The sequence below is a fragment of the Pituophis catenifer genome, unplaced genomic scaffold (assembly GCF_029215685.1).
Source record: "Pituophis catenifer annectens isolate HBS135680 unplaced genomic scaffold, rPitCat1.0.hap2 SCAF_10, whole genome shotgun sequence".
Lineage (NCBI taxonomy): Eukaryota > Metazoa > Chordata > Lepidosauria > Squamata > Colubridae > Pituophis > Pituophis catenifer.
Window position 1 is genome coordinate 23030760 of NW_027256890.1, and position 18191 is coordinate 23048950.

General features: G+C 48.2%; 1 protein-coding gene across 1 annotated transcript in view; it reads left to right on the forward strand.

Annotated features, from left to right (window-relative positions):
• Positions 1-16423: 16423 nt before the first annotated feature.
• LTBP3 (latent transforming growth factor beta binding protein 3) overlaps positions 16424-18191 on the forward strand; it is a 50255-nt gene continuing 48487 nt past the window's right edge. Inside the window, exon 1 of the mRNA XM_070951609.1 lies at positions 16424-16551. Within this exon, the coding sequence (XP_070807710.1) occupies positions 16488-16551 (64 nt within the window). The 5' untranslated portion in view covers positions 16424-16487. The remainder of the gene's footprint in view (positions 16552-18191) is intronic.

Here is an 18191-nt window from a genome sequence, read left to right on the forward strand (position 1 = left end):
ATAGATAGATAGATAGATAGATAGGTGATAGATGATAGACGGACTGACAGACGATAGATAGACTGGCAGATTATAGATATGGATGGATGGATGGATGGATGGACGGACGAACAGATGGATGATAGATGATGGATGGATAGAGAGAGAGAGAGATGATGGACGGACTGACATAGATAGATAGATAGATAGATAGATAGATAGATAGATAGATAGATAGAGGATAGATAGGTGATAGATGATAGACTGACAGATGATAGATATGGATGGACGGATGGATGGATGGACGGACAAATGGATGATAGATGATGGATGGAGAGAGAGAGGGGATAGATAGATGATAGTGAGAGGGACTGACAGATAGAGGATAGATAGGTGATAGATGATAGACTGACAGATGATAGATAATAGATATGGATGGACGGACGGACAGATGGATGATAGACGATGGATGGATAGAGAGAGAAAGAGAGAGGATCGATGTTAGACAGAGGGACTGACAGATAGATAGATAGAGGATAGATAGGTGATAGATGATAGACGGACTGACAGATTATAGATAGATATGGATGGACGGATGAATGATAGATGATGGAGAGAGAGAGAGAGAGAGAGGATAGATAGATGATAGACAGGGACTGACAGATTATAGATATGGACGGACGGACAGACAGATGGATGATAGATGATGGATGGATAGAGAGAGAGAGAGATGATAGACAAACGGACTGACATGATAGACAGACAGACTGACAGACAGATAGATCGATCTAGCTTGAGCAGGGGGTTGGACTAGAAGACCTCCAAGATCCCTTCCAGCTCTGTTACTCTATATTTTAACCTTCTGCTATGTGGCTTTGCATGCGTGCCCCCTTCTCTCTACCCACCCCCGCCATCCCCTTCTGCTAATGGTTAGAGACCCCCCCCCTGTCTTCCACCCCCTTTTGCAGGGGGGGGGGAGAGGCAACTTGTCCCCAGAGACCCCTCCTCTCTTATGGACGTGCTTCATGAAGCTTTCCAACGGTGATAGCATCAGCAAAATGTTCATACAGGTATCCCTTTGACATACGAGCCCAAAATTTTACGTTGTTAAGCGAGACATTTGTTAGATGAGCTTTGCCCCCATTTTACCCCACTTTCTGGCCACTGTCGTTAAGCGAATCGGCGTCGTTCTTAAATCAGTCACCCGTGAATCTGGCTTCCCCATGGATTTCGCTCGTCCAGAAGGTCGCCAAACGGGAATCACGTGACCAGCCCCACCCCCCTCGCCCCCATCCCAGGGGACACGGCGACCGTCATAAATGTGAATCGGTTGTCAAGTATCCGAATTTGAATCACGTGACCCCCTGGGGGGGCGGGGGGGATGCTGCAACCAATAGTGGCCAGTGGTGAAAAACGGTTACGGGAGTTCCTTTCATCAGTGCCGTCGCAACTTTGAATGGTCACTAAGTGAACCGTCGCAAGTCGAGGACGAGCTGCTTTCCGCAGGGGCAGCCGGCCGGTTTTCGGATCTCTTCTTATTTGGGGAAAGGATTTTTTTCTGCGTTGTGTGTCGACATTCCTGTTGTTTGTCTTCGAAAGACAAGAGAAACATCCAGATATCTGGGCGTGACATAAAATCTCTTTTCTTTTTTTTCCAAATTGGCAAATTGTTTTTAAGAAAAAAAAGAAAAGAAAAAAAAAAACCTTTTTTCCGGCTGCTTTTCGGCTGAAGGGAACCGGACCGGACCGATTGAAGTGGCGATCATTTTACAGGCGTTTCCTACCGACCGGGAAATCAGCTCCCCCCCGCCCCCCCCCCTCGATGGCAGAGATCACGGGAGGGAACTGGGTTTGCGGTTTAGGACGTGTGCCCAGCTGTGGCTGGACTGCCCGGAATGTCCTGATTGGTTCAAAGCTGGAACAGCACGGCTGAAACAACACACCTTGTTAAACTTGCTTGCTTCTCTTGTCTTCCCTGCCTCCCTCCTTCCTTCCTTCCCTCCTTCCTTCTGTCCTTTCTTTTCTTTCCTTCTTCCTTTCCTCTTTCCCTCTCTCTCTCCCTCCCTCCCTCCTTTCTTTCTTTTCTTCCCTCCCTTCGTTCCTTCCTTTCCTCCTTCCCTGTCTCTCCCTTACCCCCTCATTTTCCTTCTTTCTTCCTTCCCACCTTTCTTTCTTTTCTTCCTTCCTTTCCTTTCCCCCTCTCTCTCTCCCTTGCTTCCCTCCCTCTCATTTTTTCTTTCTTTCCTTCGTTCCTTCCCTCCCTCCCTTTTCCTCCTTTCTTTTCTTTCTTCCTTTCCTCTTTCCCTCTCTCTCTCCCTCCCTCCCTCCCTCCTTTCTTTCTTTTCTTCCCTCCCTTCGTTCCTTCCTTTCCTCCTTCCCTGTCTCTCCCTTACCCCCTCATTTTTCTTCTTTCTTCCTTCCCACCTTTCTTTCTTTCTTTTCTTCCTTCCTTTCCTTTCCCCCTCTCTCTCTCCCTTGCTTCCCTCCCTCTCATTTTTTCTTTCTTTCCTTCGTTCCTTCCCTCCCTCCCTTTTCCTCCTTTCTTTTCTTTCTTTTCTTTCTTCCTTTCCTCTTTCCCTCTCTATCTCCCTCCCTCCCTCCTTTCTTTCTTTTCTTCCCTCCCTTCGTTCCTTCCTTTCCTCCTTCCCTGTCTCTTCCTTACCCCCTCATTTTCCTTCTTTCTTCCTTCCCACCTTTCTTCCTTCCCGCCTTCCTTCCTTTCCTCTTTCCCTCTATCTCTCCCTTGCTTCTCCCTCTCATTTTCTTTTTCTTTCTTTCCCTCCCTTCCTTCCCTCCTTCCTCTTCCTCCCTTCTTTTCTCCTTTCCTCCCTGCTTTCCTTCCTTCCCTCCCCTTCCCTCTCCCTCCCTCCTTTTCTTTCCTTCCTCCCCACCGCCCTTCCTTCCTTTACTCCTTCCCTCTCTCTCCCTTCTTTCCCTCCCTCTCTGCCTCTCCTCTCTCCTTTTCTTTCCTTCCTTCTTCCCCATCTCTCCTCCTTTCCCTCCCTCCCTCAGTTCCTTCCTTTCCTCCCTCCTTCCTTTTTTCCTTCCTTCCTTCCCTCCCTCCCTTGTACTTAGTTTCATGCTGTAATCGTTTCTGACCATTTCAGGACTCTTGCTAGAGAAAAGCAACAGAAGAGCGTGTACCTCTTTAAGACAGCGGAGTCGGCCAGTTCAGGCTTCCAAGAAAGGCTCTGGCAGCAGAGATCCAGATTTTTTGGGGGGGGGGGGACGACAGGGGGACGGGACTGCCTGCTGTTTCTGTTGCTATGCAACCCCCCCCCCCAGATCATGGCAGAGCGTTCCAGGTTTTTTCTAAACACCCCCCACCCCTCTCCCCAAGTGTATTACGCCTCAGTCCAAAAATCAATTTTGCTTTAAAAATAAACAAATCTGAACCCTTCAAGAGTGAAGAGTTGAAATACGCAGCCCAGCCTCTCTGGAGAGGTTGCCGGGAACAGCTCTTGCTGTCTTTGGAGCCTGAACAACAACAATTGAAAAGAGATGAAGAGAAAAGAGGGAAGGGAAGGGAAGGAAAGGGAAGGGAAGGAAGGAAGGAAGGAAGGAAGGAAGGAAGGAAGGAAGGAAGGAAGGAAGGAGGGAGGGAGGGAGGGAGGGAGGGAGGAAGGAGACGGGAGTGAGATGAAGGGAAAAAGGGAAAGAAAAAGAATAAAAGGAAGGAAGGAGGCAGGAATGAGATGGAGGAAGGGAAAAAGGGAAAGAAGATGAAAGGGAGGGAGGGAGGAAAGACGGGAGTGAGATGAAGGGAAAAAGGGAAAGAGAAAAAGGATGAAAGGAAGGAAGGAAACAGGAATGAGATGGAGGAAAGGGAGGAAGGAAGGAGACAGGAATGAGATGGAGGAAGGGAAAAAGGGAAAGAAGATGAAAGGGAGGGAGGGAGGAAAGACGGGAGAGAGATGAAGGGAAAAAGGGAAAGAAAAAGGATGAAAGGAAGGAAGGAAATAGGAATGAGATGGAGGAAAGGGAGGAAGGAAGGAGACAGGAGTGAGATGGAGGAAGGGAAAAGGAAAGAAAGAAAAGTGAAAGGAAGGAAGGAGATGGGAGTGACATGGAGGAAGGGAAAGAAAGAAAAGAAAGAATGGAAGGGAGGAGATGGGAGTAAGATGGAGGATGGGAAAAAGGGAAAGAAAGAGGAAAAGAAAAGGTGAAAGGGAGGGAGGAAGGAAGGAGTGAGATAGAGGAAGGGAAGAAAGAGAAAAAGGGAAAGAAACTTGTGCCAGCCTCCCAGACTGTCTGGATAAAATTTCCTGGGCACTTTTAAAAAGTTAAAATTCCCCATCTTCAAGCACAGGATCAAAAACCAGAGGCATACAGAATTCCTGAACTGTCGTCCCGAAAAATACATTTGCTGCAGCAACAAGGAACCACGTTATCCGTATCAAGAATTCTCTTAATTTCTTTGGCAAGTATGATTTTCTGCTTGGAAAAAGAGCTGTTATTTCAAGGGCTGTTATTCGGAAATACATGTTTGAAGATCCCTCCTCTTAGCCCACCCCCCCTCCCTCCTGCAACCAATCTTGTTTGCCAGATAGAGGGGAGGGGGGAATTGAAGCCCAAGCCCTCAAAAAAGTTTTCCACATGAAATCAAAGAGTAACTCTGAGCCATGTGCAAAAGGACTTTTCCCCCCCTCTCCCTATTCCCCACCAGCCAATAGGCACGTGGTTGGGAAACGCTGCTAAATAATTTGGCAGAGAATTTCCTTTTTAAAAAAAAAAAAAAAAAAAAAATCCCTTTGACCGTTCGGAAAATACACCTAACTTCTATGAGACAGGAAAATATCCAGCAGGGCCTTAAAAGCAAATTTTAAGATAAATCTCTCCCTCTGATGTCATTCTTATTTTTCTTAAATTAATTCCCAAGAAAAAGGCAGCTTAAACGCCTGAACTCTCACAATTAAACAACAAGAACAGGGATATAAAATCTTGCCCCAAGAGAACCGTTTCACAAAACATGGATTCTGTTGTGGTAGTGTTTTTTTTTAAATCCAATTATTTCCTCTGAACATTGTTAGGAAACAACCAGGAATGAAGCTTCACTCCAGATACGTATTTTAAATCAGTGCCTGGCCTACGTAGTAAAAAAAAAAAAAAAACAGCACATTAAAAGATTTGCGTCCACCTCTATTTGCCATAGATGGAGTAGCTTTTTAAAATGCTGCAAAATTCCCTATTTTTTAAAAAAAAAATTCTGGATAGGCCAGCGTGGGATGGATGCAACTTCGGAAGTTTTGACATTTCAAATACGGGTGGTCCTCGACTTAGGACCAATTTCTGTTGTTAAAGTGACCACATTTGTTAAGTGAGTTTTGCCCAGCGGTAAAATGCACTTACCTTCACTACCGGTTCGGAAATGTGAGCATGCACGCCTTTTCACTCTGCGCATGCACAGAGTCTTCTGTGCATGCGCAGAGTGTCAAAAACGGGATGTAATGACGTCCCGGCGGGTGGGCGGAGCCTCCCGCTGCTGGCCCTACGGGTTTGCGCGAGCCAGATAGATCCGGCTAGTTCTGCCCCATTTTCTTGTTGCCGTGGTTCAGTGAGTCACTGCCGTTGTTAAATGAATAACGCAGTCATTAAGTGAATCTGGCTTCCAAGTTGACTTTGCTTATCGGAAGGTCGCAAAAAGGGGGTATCACATGACTTTGGGATTCTGCAACCGTCATAAATACGAGTCGGTCGCCAACGGACGCTTTGGCGACCGACTCATTTTTATTTTTTTTATTATTATTATTATTATTATTATTATTATTATTATTATTATTATTATTATTATTTTATTTTATTTATATGCCGCCCTTCTCCGGAGACTCAGGGCGACTTACAATGCGCTAAGCAATAGCCTTCATACTTTTGTATATTTATACAGAGTCAGCTTATTGCCCCCACAATCTGGGTCCTCATTTAACCTACCTTAGAAAGGATAGAAGGCTGAGTCAACCTTGAGCCTGGTAAGAATCGAACCTGCAGAAATTGCAGGCAGCTGTGTTAATAACAGGGTGCCTTAAACCACTGTACTACCAAGGTATTTATGACGGTCGCAGTATCCCGAGGTCATGTGAATCAAAATTTGAATTTTGATTCACATGAGTCCACAGGGATGCTGCCAACGGTCTTATTTTTCAGTGGCCGTCGTAACTTTTGACAGTCACTAAGCGAACCGTTTGTAAGTCGAGGGCTGCTTATAAAGTTGACACCTCAACTTCCCAACTTCTTTCTCGGCTTTTACACCCAGTGATGAATTCTACGAGCTCCTTTCACACATTTAGGAAAGACACAAAGCTTTGGATATTTTTTTTTTAAGTCTTTTTTTTTTTTTACTACCGCTTCCGTTTCACAAAAATCCCCCCCCCACAAACCAACACCTTTTTTTTACACACACACAAAAGGGGAAGCTTTACAGCAAAGCTTGTTCTGAGCATTTCCGCCTCCTCCATTTGCGGGGAGCAAATTTGGGGGTGCAGAAAATAAACCCCTGCATTTAAATCCCCCCCCTTCCTCTTTCAATGCACCCCTTCAAACAGCAGCGTCTGTCCCTTGGTCAGAAAGGACAAATGCAAAGCTTTCTCATCCGGGACGCACAAACTGACTTTCTCTCTTACATATCTGATCTGCAAGAAGATGGAGGGGGGCAGCCCGGGACTGCTGGTTCCTGCCACCTGTCCGTCAAAAGTCACGGAAAAATAATAATCGACAGGTTGCAAATCTTTTCAGCATCTGCGAGAAGTCTGTGCCAGCTGCCTTGGGAAGAAGCAAGAATTACAATGGCTTTTTAGGCCAAGAAGCCGGTACGGGGCCAACGTTGCCCAGCAAACGCTGTTGACTTTCGGAGAGCACCATCCCGGTAGCAGCGTGGAGAGCCAGGTGCTTGCACAGGTAAGCCCTCCGTCGGAAGCGTTTGGGGCAGTGCGGGCAGCCGTAAGTCCCCTCCGAGAGCTCGGGGTGCAGCAGGGCACCGGAGTCGCGGGCTGGTTTGGGGTTCTCATTCTCCTTGGTGCCCTCTGGGCATCCCTCTTTTCGGGGCTTGTGCCAGCGGCGGTGAGAAGCCAGGTTGGCCGGACAGCTGAAAGCTTTGCTGCACTCATGGCAGCGGTACTCGACCCGGGCGATGCGAGAGCAACAGTGTTGTGCCAGGGCCAACGGGCCGGGGTAAGATTCCTGGCACAGCTGGCAGACGAAGGCGCCCAGCAAGACCAAGCTTCCTCGGGCCACGCTGACCCTCTTCAACGGCTTGACCCCACCACACGCCGAGCCCGAGCCAGGAGCTTGCAAGGTGCAGGTTGGTGCGGATTCTCCTGCCGCCGGAGACCCGGAATTGAGCCCCCAGTCGTAGCAGCCGGAGAGCGGGACGGCACCAATGGGGCGCAAGGGTGCCAGGCTGGGAATGTGGGATTCGGGCAGCCGCCCAACCTTGGGCTGTTTTCGGTGGACTGCAGGGCCTGGTTGCGAGGCTGTGAAACGTTCATCCGGCGGAGTCCGGATCCGGTACGAGACGGGCGCTTCTCGGTGCGTTCTCTTCACTAAGAACCCGCGTGGCATTTTAAGGGGAGACTTGGAAAAATCTGTGGAAGAGGAGAGTTAGGGTCTTCGGGCCACGGGTTTCTCCTGCACGGATGCGCCCGTCGAGAAGATGCTCCTACGGGCTTCGTCCGAAGCTGAGAACCTGTGGCGCTGCCCTCGGCTGAGCTGGGCTGATGCGTCCTCGCTCCGCTGGATGCAGCTGGCCTGTGTGGGCATGGGCGTCTGCCCCCCCCCTCATATAAAGGTCTGGGTCTGCTTTTGTGCAAATTGGAGGCCCCAGATGGCTGGTGTGGAGCAGCCAATGGGGGCTGATCTGGTTGCGTGGCTTCAAATCCCCGGGGGTTGGGGGAATGGGAGCCGGGGCAGCAGATGGGAGACTGGCGCGTGGACCCTGCCATTATGCAGATTGGGGGCACGGATGGCACACGCCATCACAAAAGGGGTGGGTGGGATGGAAGTTGATACCCTGGGGAGGCTGAGAGCATCAATGGGCCCTGGGAGGGAAGAGGAGGAGGAGGAGGGGAGGGGCAGCGAGGGCTGGCGGGGGATTAACCCTTTCTGGCCCCTTGTGCAGAGGGATGCAAGAAGCAAAAAAAAAAAAACCGCCTTCGACTAGGTTAATTCCATCGGTGGGAGACAAACAGGTGCCGATGCGCAGCCTGCCGAGTTCAATCTTGGCTTGTTCTGGGTTCGGTTGTGTGAATGCAACCCGTTGAGTCGGTCGGTGGTCCCGGGTGATGAGTCAGCCCAGTTTAGGCGCCGGATCGGTCAGTGGTGAAGTTGGGGGATGGCACCAAGCCACGGTTGAAGTTCCCCGGTTTTAATGCTCCCCCCTTGTAGAAGTGCAAGGGAGAAAGATTGAAGAAGGGATGGCTTTACAACTACCGTTTCCCCGAAAATAAGACCTCCCCTGATAATAAACCCAGTCGGGCTTTTGAGCGCATGCGCTAAAATAAGCCTCCCCCCCCCCAAAATAAGCCCTCCCCGAAAATATTTAAACGCAGAGCTGGAAATCAGGTAAGACGGCAAGAGGAGCAACGTCTTGCTCCACGCGCCCCAAAATAATAAGACCTCCCCAAAAATAAGGCCAAGCGCTTATTTCAGGGTTCAAAAAAAAATAAGACAGGGTCTTATTTTTGGGGAAACACGGTAGTTAGATCTTAGATTGACTCTCTTTCAGCTGCTATATTATTGTAGGTAGAGAAAAAAAATGCCATTTATCTGTATGCAAGCCGCATCTTTATGCCGTTGTCGAGAGCATTTTTCAACCTTAGCAACTCTTAAAATGGATTGACATCAACTCCCAGAATTCTCCAGCCCTTAAACCCGAGTTTAATGTGATATGTGATACGCCCATGTAGCTCCCTCACTCAGGGTGGTATGTTGTGCCTCGATTAAACAGGTTGTGCAGTCAATAGCCGAGATTAAAATGGTTTGTGGGTTTGGGCAATGAGTAAGCTAAGGCCATTGTGGCTTATGCAGCAAATGGTGGCTAATGCATTGCTGGGCCTGTTAGGACTTACCAAGACAATTGTGGTTACTCTGAGCAGAGTACAGCTTTTGCCTGCCTGCCTTCCTTCCCTTTCTCCCTCCTCCTTTCTCATTCCTTCCTTCTCTTTTTTTTTCTTTCCTTCCTTCATTTTCACTTTCCTTCCTTCCCTCTCTCTTGGCTTTTTTCTTTCTTTCCATCCAATCTTTCCATTGCTCCTTCCTTCTTTCTTTCCTTCCCTCCCTCCCTCCCTCCCTCCTTCCTTCCCTTCTTCTTTCTCATTCCTTCTTTCTCTTTTTCCTTCCTTCCTTCACTTTCACCTTCCTTTCTTCCCTCTCTCTTGGCTTTTTTCTTTCCTTCCAACCAACCTTTCCATTGCTCGCTCCTTTCTTCCTTCCCTCCCTCCCTCCTTTCTCATTCCTTCCTTCCTTCTCTTTTTCCTCCCTTCCTTCCCTCTCTCTTGGCTTTTTTCTTTCCTTCCACCCAACATTACCATTGATCCTTCCTTCCTTCCTTCTCTCCCTCCTTCTTTCTCATTCTTTTCTTCCTTCTCTTTTTCCTTCCATCCTTCACTTTCACCTTCCTTCCTTCCCTCTCTCTTGGCTTTTTTCTTTCCTTCCACCCTTTCCATTGCTCCTTCCTTCCTTCCCTTTCTCCCTCCTTTCTCATTCCTTCCTTCCTTCTCTTTTTCCTTCCTTCCTTCACTTTCACCTTCCTTCCTTCCTTCCCTCTCTCTTGACTTTTTTCTTTCCTTCCATCCAACCTTTCCATTGCTCCTTCCTTCCTTCTTCCCTTTTCCCCTCCTTTTTCCTTCCTTCCTTCCTTCCTTCCTTCCTCCTTCCTTCCTTCCTTTCCTCCCTCCCTCCCTCCTTCCTTCCCCTGTCCATATCTATGCCTCTTCCAACCTGCACAGAGGCCAAATGTCATTTTTCCACTTAGGTGCAGAATATCTGCTTTTGTGCAGGAGAGTTGTAAGATGTCTTGAGGGTGGAAAGCAGTTGAACTCGGACTGTTCCCTCTCGGAATTGAATTGTAACAGGAACCAAGTGGTGAAGGGAAAAATGCTTGACCCGTACATGCAAATCTTGTCTCCCCTCCACGTTTCTTAGGCCTGAGGCTCCATCTTTGCCTCGTATATTTTCAATCAGGGAGTAAAAAAAGACTGCAGGATAACACTGCTGGCCCAGAGAAACCGAAGCCCTCCTTAAAAATGAAGAACGACAAACACGGGGTGCAAAATGGAATTTTAGCCCCAGATTAAATAGCAGATTTATTAGAAGCCGACAAGACAAGCAAGCGAGGGGGGGATCTTTTATTCCTTCCTCTCACGCCTGAATTAACGGCCTATATCTAATTTCAATCATTTCTCACTCGCTTCGGCTTTCAAATCTCCTACGGAGCAGAGAAGAGATTGGATTAGCCTGGACACTTAGCCAGAACGGAGGGCTGGAAGAGGTCATGCTAAGTCAACCCTGCCCTGCACAGCCCTCGCAGACAGCTCCCCCCCCCACCTCTGTACATGCTCAGGGGCCCTCTGTTAGCGATGGCTGGGAGGATGGGAAGGTGCTCCAAGGTTTTTAGCCTGACTATCTTCAAGTCGGATGCCCAAGTATCGAACGTGAAGAGGAGGAGAAGTTGAAGAAGGGAGGGAAGGAAGAAGGGAGAAAGAGAGGGAAATAGGGAAGGAAGGTAGGAAGGAAGGGAGAGAGGGAAATAGGGAAATAGGGATGGAAGGGGGAAGGGTAATAGTGAAAGAAGGAAGGTAGGAAGGAAGGAGGGAGAGAGGGAAATAATGAAAGGAAGGCAGGAAGGAAGGGAGAGAGGGAAATAGGGAAGGGAGAGGAGGGAAGGAGGAAGTAAGGAAGGGCAGGGAGGGAGGAACACAGGAAGGAAGGAGGAAGAAGGAAGGAAGAGGGGGAGAGGAAGAAGGAAGAAGGGAGGGAAGAACAAAGGAAAAAAGTAAGGAAAGAAGAGGAAGAAGGAAGGAAGATATAGGAAGAAGGAAGAAGGAAGAAAGGGGGCAGGGAGGGAGGAACAAAGGAAGGGAGGAAGGAGAGGCAGAAGGAAGAAAAAGGGGGGTAGAGGGATGAAAATGGAAGGAAGGAATAGAGAGAAGAGACGAATGATGAAAGGGAGAGGAGAAAGAAAAGAAAAGTAAAAGGAGAAAAAAAAGGAGAGGAAAGGAATGGAATCGGATCTTGCTGGCCAGGAAAACCCATTGCAGCCACTCATTTCCATGAGATATTCTCATTTTCCAACGCAGCTTCAGAAGGCCTTCCCTTCCGCAGATCCTGCAGATCCCCTTCCACGGCACCTTGGCCAGGACGGTCACCAGAGACCCTCTGGCCAGCCGGGGGCCGGCCACCTTCCCTGCCCTCCCTCCCTCCTCTTTGTTCAGGATTTCATCTGGCCTCATTGTCTGAGCCCAGCGCAGTTGGTCCATCCGCAAAGAGGAGTGGGGGGCTGGAGATGCTCCCCCTTCACAAGCCCCTGCCCTTCTCGGCCCCTGCTCCCTGGGGGTGGAGGGGGGGCACGGGAGGCCTCCTGGCGCATTAACATTTTGCACAATGCCCCCTCCTTTGCCCCCCCCCAGGGAAGCCAAGGAGCGTGTCTGAATAGCGGAGACACGCGCCTTCCTGACCTCCTGACCCCCTGTCCATAAAGCTGCAGGGGCTTCCTTGCAGATGCCAGACAGTTAGACCCCTCCCCTTGGCTATTACACACACACACACACACACACACACACACACACACACACAAAATCAGGACCGGCTGTAGTTAACCCTTTCAGACCAAGACCCCTTGGCTAGATACTAACTGTAGAAGGATTGGGGCACAACTTCCAGAATGCCAACAAAAATCAAAAAATCGAATTATGTATGCATAGAATTCTGAATATAAAATCCAGAATAGAGTAGAAGAGAAGAGAATTCTGGAGTTGAATAGAAGAGAAGAGAATTGAGAAGAGAAGGGAAGGGAAGAAGAGAATTCTGAATATAAAATTCAGAAGAGAATAGAAGAGAAGAGAATTCTGAAGAGAAGAGAAGACAGAAGAGAAGAGAAGAAAGTATAGAGAAGAGAAGAGAATTCTGAATATAAAATTCAGAATAGAAGAGAATTCTGAAGAGAAGAGAAGACAGAATAGAAGAGAGAATAGAAGAGAAAAAAGTATAGAGAAGAGAATTCTGAATATAAAATTCAGAATAGAAGAGAAGGGAATTCTGCAGAGAAAAGAAGATAAAGAATAGAAAAGCTAGGAAAACATTTCCAAAGGCTAAAATCAATATTCATTTTATTCAAATAGGCATATGTCTCGGTCAAGAAGAATAGATTACGATAGGGATGTCAGCAGAGCTAAAATCTAATGTACAAGGAACGAATATAGAAATAAGCAATTGGGCGGATCACAATCGGATAAAAGCTATATATGGAAGGGACAAAAAAAGGAAATTTAAGATGGACGTTGAATCGATCGGTATTAAAAGAAAAGGGATTCATTCAATTTATGGAAAGAGAATTGGACTTCTTCCTTTAAAGAGAATAGAAAAGAAGAGACTTCACTACAGAATGCAAAAAAATTGTGCCCCAAAACTGTGGCTGCTTTATATGACCTGTGGACTTCAACTCCCAGAATTCCCCAGCCAAAAAGAAGCCATGTTGTAGCCATGGCTAATTCCTCGGCAACATTGTCTGTTGGAAATTGTGGTGTTTCCGTTTTCTTTTCTGAGCTGCTCTGGAGGTGTTAGCCGATAAGGTAAAGGTAGTCCTCATTTAGTCACAGTTCGAAGTTACAACGGTACTGAAAAACGTGACTTACGACCGTTTTCACACTTGTGACCGTTGCAGCATCCCCGTACTCATGTGATTTACTTGCTTGGCAACTGATTCATACTTATGACGGTTGCAGAGACCTGGGGTCATGTGATCCCCTTTTGCGATTTTCTGACAAGCAAAGCCAATGGGGAAGCTGGATTCACTTAACAACCAGATTACTAATTTAACAACTGCAGTGATTCACTTAGCAACTGTGGCAAGGAAGGTCGTAAAATGGGACATAATTCCCAGTTTGGGGAAGTCCACCCATTTTAAAGCACGCTGGCTGGGGGATTCTGGGAGTTGAAGTCAAGCCCTCTTAAAGCATGCTGGCTGGGGGATTCTGGGAGTTGAAGTCCACCCCTCTTAAAGCATGCTGGCTGGGGGATTCTGGGAGTTGAAGTCCAGCCCTCTTAAAGCATGCTGGCTGGGGGATTCTGGGAGTTGAAGTCCACCCATCTTAAAGCACGCTGGCTGGGGGATTCTGGGAGTTGAAGTCCAGCCCTCTTAAAGCATGCTGGCTGGGGGATTCTGGGAGTTGAAGTCCACCCATCTTAAAGCATGCTGGCTGGGGAATTCTGGGAGTTGAAGTCCACCCATCTTAAAGCACGCTGGCTGGGGGATTCTGGGAGTTGAAGTCCAGCCCTCTTAAAGCATGCTGGCTGGGGGATTCTGGGAGTTGAAGTCCAGCCCTCTTAAAGCATGCTGGCTGGGGGATTCTGGGAGTTGAAGTCCACCCATCTTAAAGCAGACTGGCTGGGGGATTCTGGGAGTTGAAGTCCAGCCCTCTTAAAGCATGCTGGCTGGGGGTTTCTGGGAATTGAAGCCCACTCATCTTAAAGGTGCCAAGATTGAGAAACAATTATCTAAGTACTATAATAGCTGAATTACACACACATACACAGAGCTACAACATCAGGATCTCTCACCATTGTCCCATTTAGTTAGTATCTTGGGAGTTGTGGTTTTGCCCGTTGTAACATATGGCTATGAAAGCTGGCCAGCCAGAAAAAAAAACGTGGAACAAAGAAAAAACTGACGTTTGGATTGCAGAGCTGGGAAAGCTACGAATTGTCCTGCGTGAGCTTCTGATCCAGTCTGGTTAAAAGACCAGCTGGCTCCTCCTTGCAAGCCTTCATAACTTAAATAGTGGAGAAAAGCATCCGTATTTTAAATGCAGAGTGAAAAATTTGATGCCCGACTGAAAAAAAAAAAAAAAAAAACTTAACAACCCACAATGCAAGAAGAAATGGAAGAGGCAACCGAAGTTCCTTCAGATCACAAAGAGGAGAAGGAAGTAAAAGTGTTGATACTCACAACGACAACCTCAGAAGGCCTGTGAGTACTTAGGAGGGGTAGTCTGCCCCACACACCCCACTTCTGGTCCTAGATAGCCGCCGCCTCAATTTATCTACATATTACAGATATATATTTTTTTTCAAGTCGGCCTTCCTTTGAATACAGGCAGGCCTAAACATAAAGCTGCTAAACAATAAAATTTGGGAGAGAGGGGTGGAAATGGTGCAAGGAAAATAAGAATTTTGCAACTTCCCAAGGACAGACAACCTGAGAGTTTTTCGATAATAAGAATGTTGCAACTTCCTAAAGTTTAAAAACTTTTCTCCGGCTACAAGGCACCCTTTCTTTAGCGCATGTTTATTTTTTCTTCTGCAAATCACAGGACAAAAGGTAGCCACATAAGGATCAATTCTCTTTTTTTGTTTACAAATAGTTTTATAGAATTGCAAGTCCTTCACTTCCAAGCCGGTATCCTAACTTTGTATTTAATCTGTCTTTTTAACAGAATAACCGAAGAAGGAACCTTGGAGGTCCTCTAGTCCACTGGTTCTCAACCTTCCTAATGCCACGACCCTTTAATACAGTTCCTAAATTTTTTTACTACCGGTTCTGTGGGCGTGGCTTATTTTGTGGGTGTGGCTTGGATGTCATGTGACTGGGTGGGCGTGGCTAGCTGGTCATGTGACTGGGCAGCCATGATTATGTGTATAGGGACTAACCAGAGGGCTGAAAAAAGTCATTTCTGACGGTCCTCGCACTTTTGACTGGTCCTCATACTTATGACCATCCTCACATTTATGCCCATGCAGCATTCTTAACCATGTCACTCATTTCACAACTGCTTCTCTTCACCATGGTGACAAGATAGGGCAAAAACGTAAAATGTGAGGACAGTCGTAAGTTCGAAGACTGGTCAAAAGTTTGGGGTGAAACTTTAACGTTTGGGAGGAAAGTTTTAAGTTCAGGAGAAAAGTTTAAAGTTTGGGGAAGATGTTTAAAGTTTGATGGCAAAATTTAAAGTTTGGGGGCAAAGTTTAAAGTTTGGGGAGAAAGTTTAACGTTTGGGGAGAAAGTTTAAAGTTTGGGGTGAAACTTTAAAGTTTGGGAGAAAAGTTTAAAGTTTGGGGAAGACGTTTAAAGTTTGGGGAGAACGTTTAAAGTTTGGGGAGAATGTTTAAACTTGGGGAGAAAGTTTAAAGTTTGGGGAGGACGTTTATAAAGTTTGGGGGGAAAGTTTAAAGTTGGGGGAGAAAGTTTAAAGTTGGGGGAGGACATTTACAAAGTTGGAGAAAATTTAAAGTTTGGGGCGAAACTTTAAAGTTTGGAGGGAAAGTTTAAAGTTTGGGGGGAAAGTTTAAAGTCTGGGGGGGAGTTTAAAGTTGGGGGAGGACGTTTATAAAGTTTGATGAGAAAGTATAAAGTTTGGGGTGAAACTTTAAAGTTCGGGAGGAAAGTTTTAAGTTCGGGAGAAAAGTTTTAAGTTTGGGGGGAAAGTTTTAAGTTTGGTGGGAAAGTGTAAAGTTTGGGGCAAAAGTTTAAAGTTTGGGAGGAAAGTTTAAAGTTTGGGGAGAAAATTTAAAGTTTGGGGTGAAACTTTAAAGTTTCGGGAGAAAAGTTTAAAGTTTGGGGTGAAACTTTCAAGTTTGGCAGGAAAGTTTAAAGTTTGGGAAGAAAGTTTAAACTTGGGGGGGAGTTTAAAGTATGGGGGAGGACGTTTATAAAGTTTGGGGAGAAAGTTGAAAGTTTCGGCTCCGGAGGGTGTGTGTGGGGGGGGTGGGATCCTTTCTCCTCCTCCTCCTCCCCATCGCGGGCGGACCCCCACCCCCCACCCCCCGGAGGGAAGGAAGGAAGGATACGTGTGTGTATGTATATATATGTGTGTGTATTTGTGAGCGCAATTGCAGCGGGGCGACGGTTCCCCGGGACTGGGGGTCGCTGGCGGGGGGCTGCCCCGGGTCTCCGCCGCCCTTCCCCGCGCCCCCTGCCGGCTCGGCTCGGCCTCTGCTTGGCGGCGTGCCCAAATTCCTGCCCCCGGCCGGAGATTGGCTGCGCCAGGAGGGGCCGGAGAGAGCGAGAGAAGCAGCGGGGGCGCAACTCCCACCGCCTCCTCCTCGCCTGCCTGCCTGCCTGCCCTCCGGCCGGGGCGGCGCGGGATGCCAAGATGCCCCCGGCGGGCGCGGCCGTGCTGCTGCTGCTGCTGGGGCTGGCGCTGATGCCTCGGGCGCTGGGCTGGCCGGGCCGGGGCTCTACGGCCGCTTCGGAGCGGGCGGCGCTGGCGCGGGAGCGTTTCAAGGTGGTCTTCGCGCCGCTCATCTGCGAGCGGACCTGCCAGAAGGGTCGCTGCCGGGACAGCTGCAAACCGGGCAGCAACATGACCCTCATCGGGGAGAACGGGCACGCCATGGACACGCTGACCGGCTCCGGGTTCCGAGTGGGTGAGTGGAGGGTCCGCGTCCTTCCCCTCCCTGCACCCGGGGGGAGGAGGGGGGGAGAGAGGCTCCCACCGGGGAGGAGTTTCGTGCCCATCCTTTGATTTAGGGGGAGGGGAGTTTGGGGGGGTGGGTGGGTGGGGGAGAAGTGAGGACTACAATGCCCATCCTCCTCTCTCTCTCTCTCCCCCCCACCCCATCCCGGGTCCTTTGCAAGCCCTTTCTGCTGAGAAGTCTTCTCGGATGGGCACGGATGGATGGACTACTACACCGCCCATCAGTCTCCAGCTTGGCTTTTGGGGATGGGACGTGCGATACTGCTCGCTCTCTCTGTCGCTTTTTATACACCCCTCCTGTCTTCCTTTCCCTTTCATTCTTTCTCTCACTCTCTTTGTCTGTCTGTCTCTCTACCTCTCTCTCCCTGTCTTTTTCTTTCTTTCTTTCTTTCTTTCTTTCTTTCTTTCTTTCTTTCTTTCTTTCTTTCTTTCTCTCTCTCCTCTCTTTCTCTCTATGTCTCTTTCTCTTTCCCTCTCTCTCTCTCTTTTTCTACCTTTACCTCCCTCTGTGTCTTCCTTTCCCTTCCTTCCTTCCTTTCTTCCTTCCTTCCTTTTTTCTTTCTTTCTCTCTCTCTCTCTCTCTCTCTCTCTCTCTCTCTATCCCCTCTCTCTTTCTCTGTATGTCTCTTTCTCTTTCCCTCTCTCTCTTTCTCTCTTTTTCTACCTTTACCTCCCTCTGTGTCTTCCTTTCCCTTCCTTCCTTCCTTCCTTCCTTCCTTCCTTCCTTCCTTCCTTCCTTCCTTTCTTTCTCTCTCTCTCTTTCTCTGTCTTTCTATCTATCTCTGTCTCTCTTTTTCTATCTCTACCTCTATCTCTGTGTTTGTCTTTCTTTCTTTCTTTCTTTCTCCCTCCCTCCCTCTCTCTCTCTCTCTCTCTCTGTCTCTGTCGTCACTTGGAATATTGCATCCAATTCTGGTCACCATGACATTAAAAAAAATGGAAAAGGACTAGGGCTGACATGATGGGATGTGTGATACTGCTCTCTCTCTGCCTCTCTCTCTCGGTGCTTTCCGGGCACTATGGACTACACCACCCAGCACTCGCCAACCTTGGCTGCACTGCCCCTTACCCCCAAGTTTGGCTCTGCAATCCTCTTGGTGATGGGATATGTTGTACTGCCCGATGCTTTCGACATTGTCAAGTTCCTTAGATGGCCCAGACTACACTACCCATCAGGCCTCCCCCAGCCCTGCTCCTTTGCAACCCCTTTGTTGATGGGACATGTTCAATGGTTTCCACATGGGAAGTCTCTTAAATGGCACGGACTACACCACCCATCACCCCCAAGCTTGCCTATATCACCCATCAGCCCTAAATTTGGCTCTCTGCAATCCTTTTGTTGATGGGATGTGTTATACTGCCTGATGCTTTCCATTTTGCAAAGTTCCTTAGATGGCATGGACTACACTACCCATCAGCCTCTCCAGGCCGGTTCCCTGCAACCCCTTTGGTGGTAGGACGTATTCTACTACCCAGTGCAAATTCCTCTGTTGGTACTCACTACACCACCCATCAAGCATGGTTCCCCTGCCCATCACTTCCCACCTTGGCAAGTCCTTTAGATGGTGTGGACTACGCTGCCCATCACCC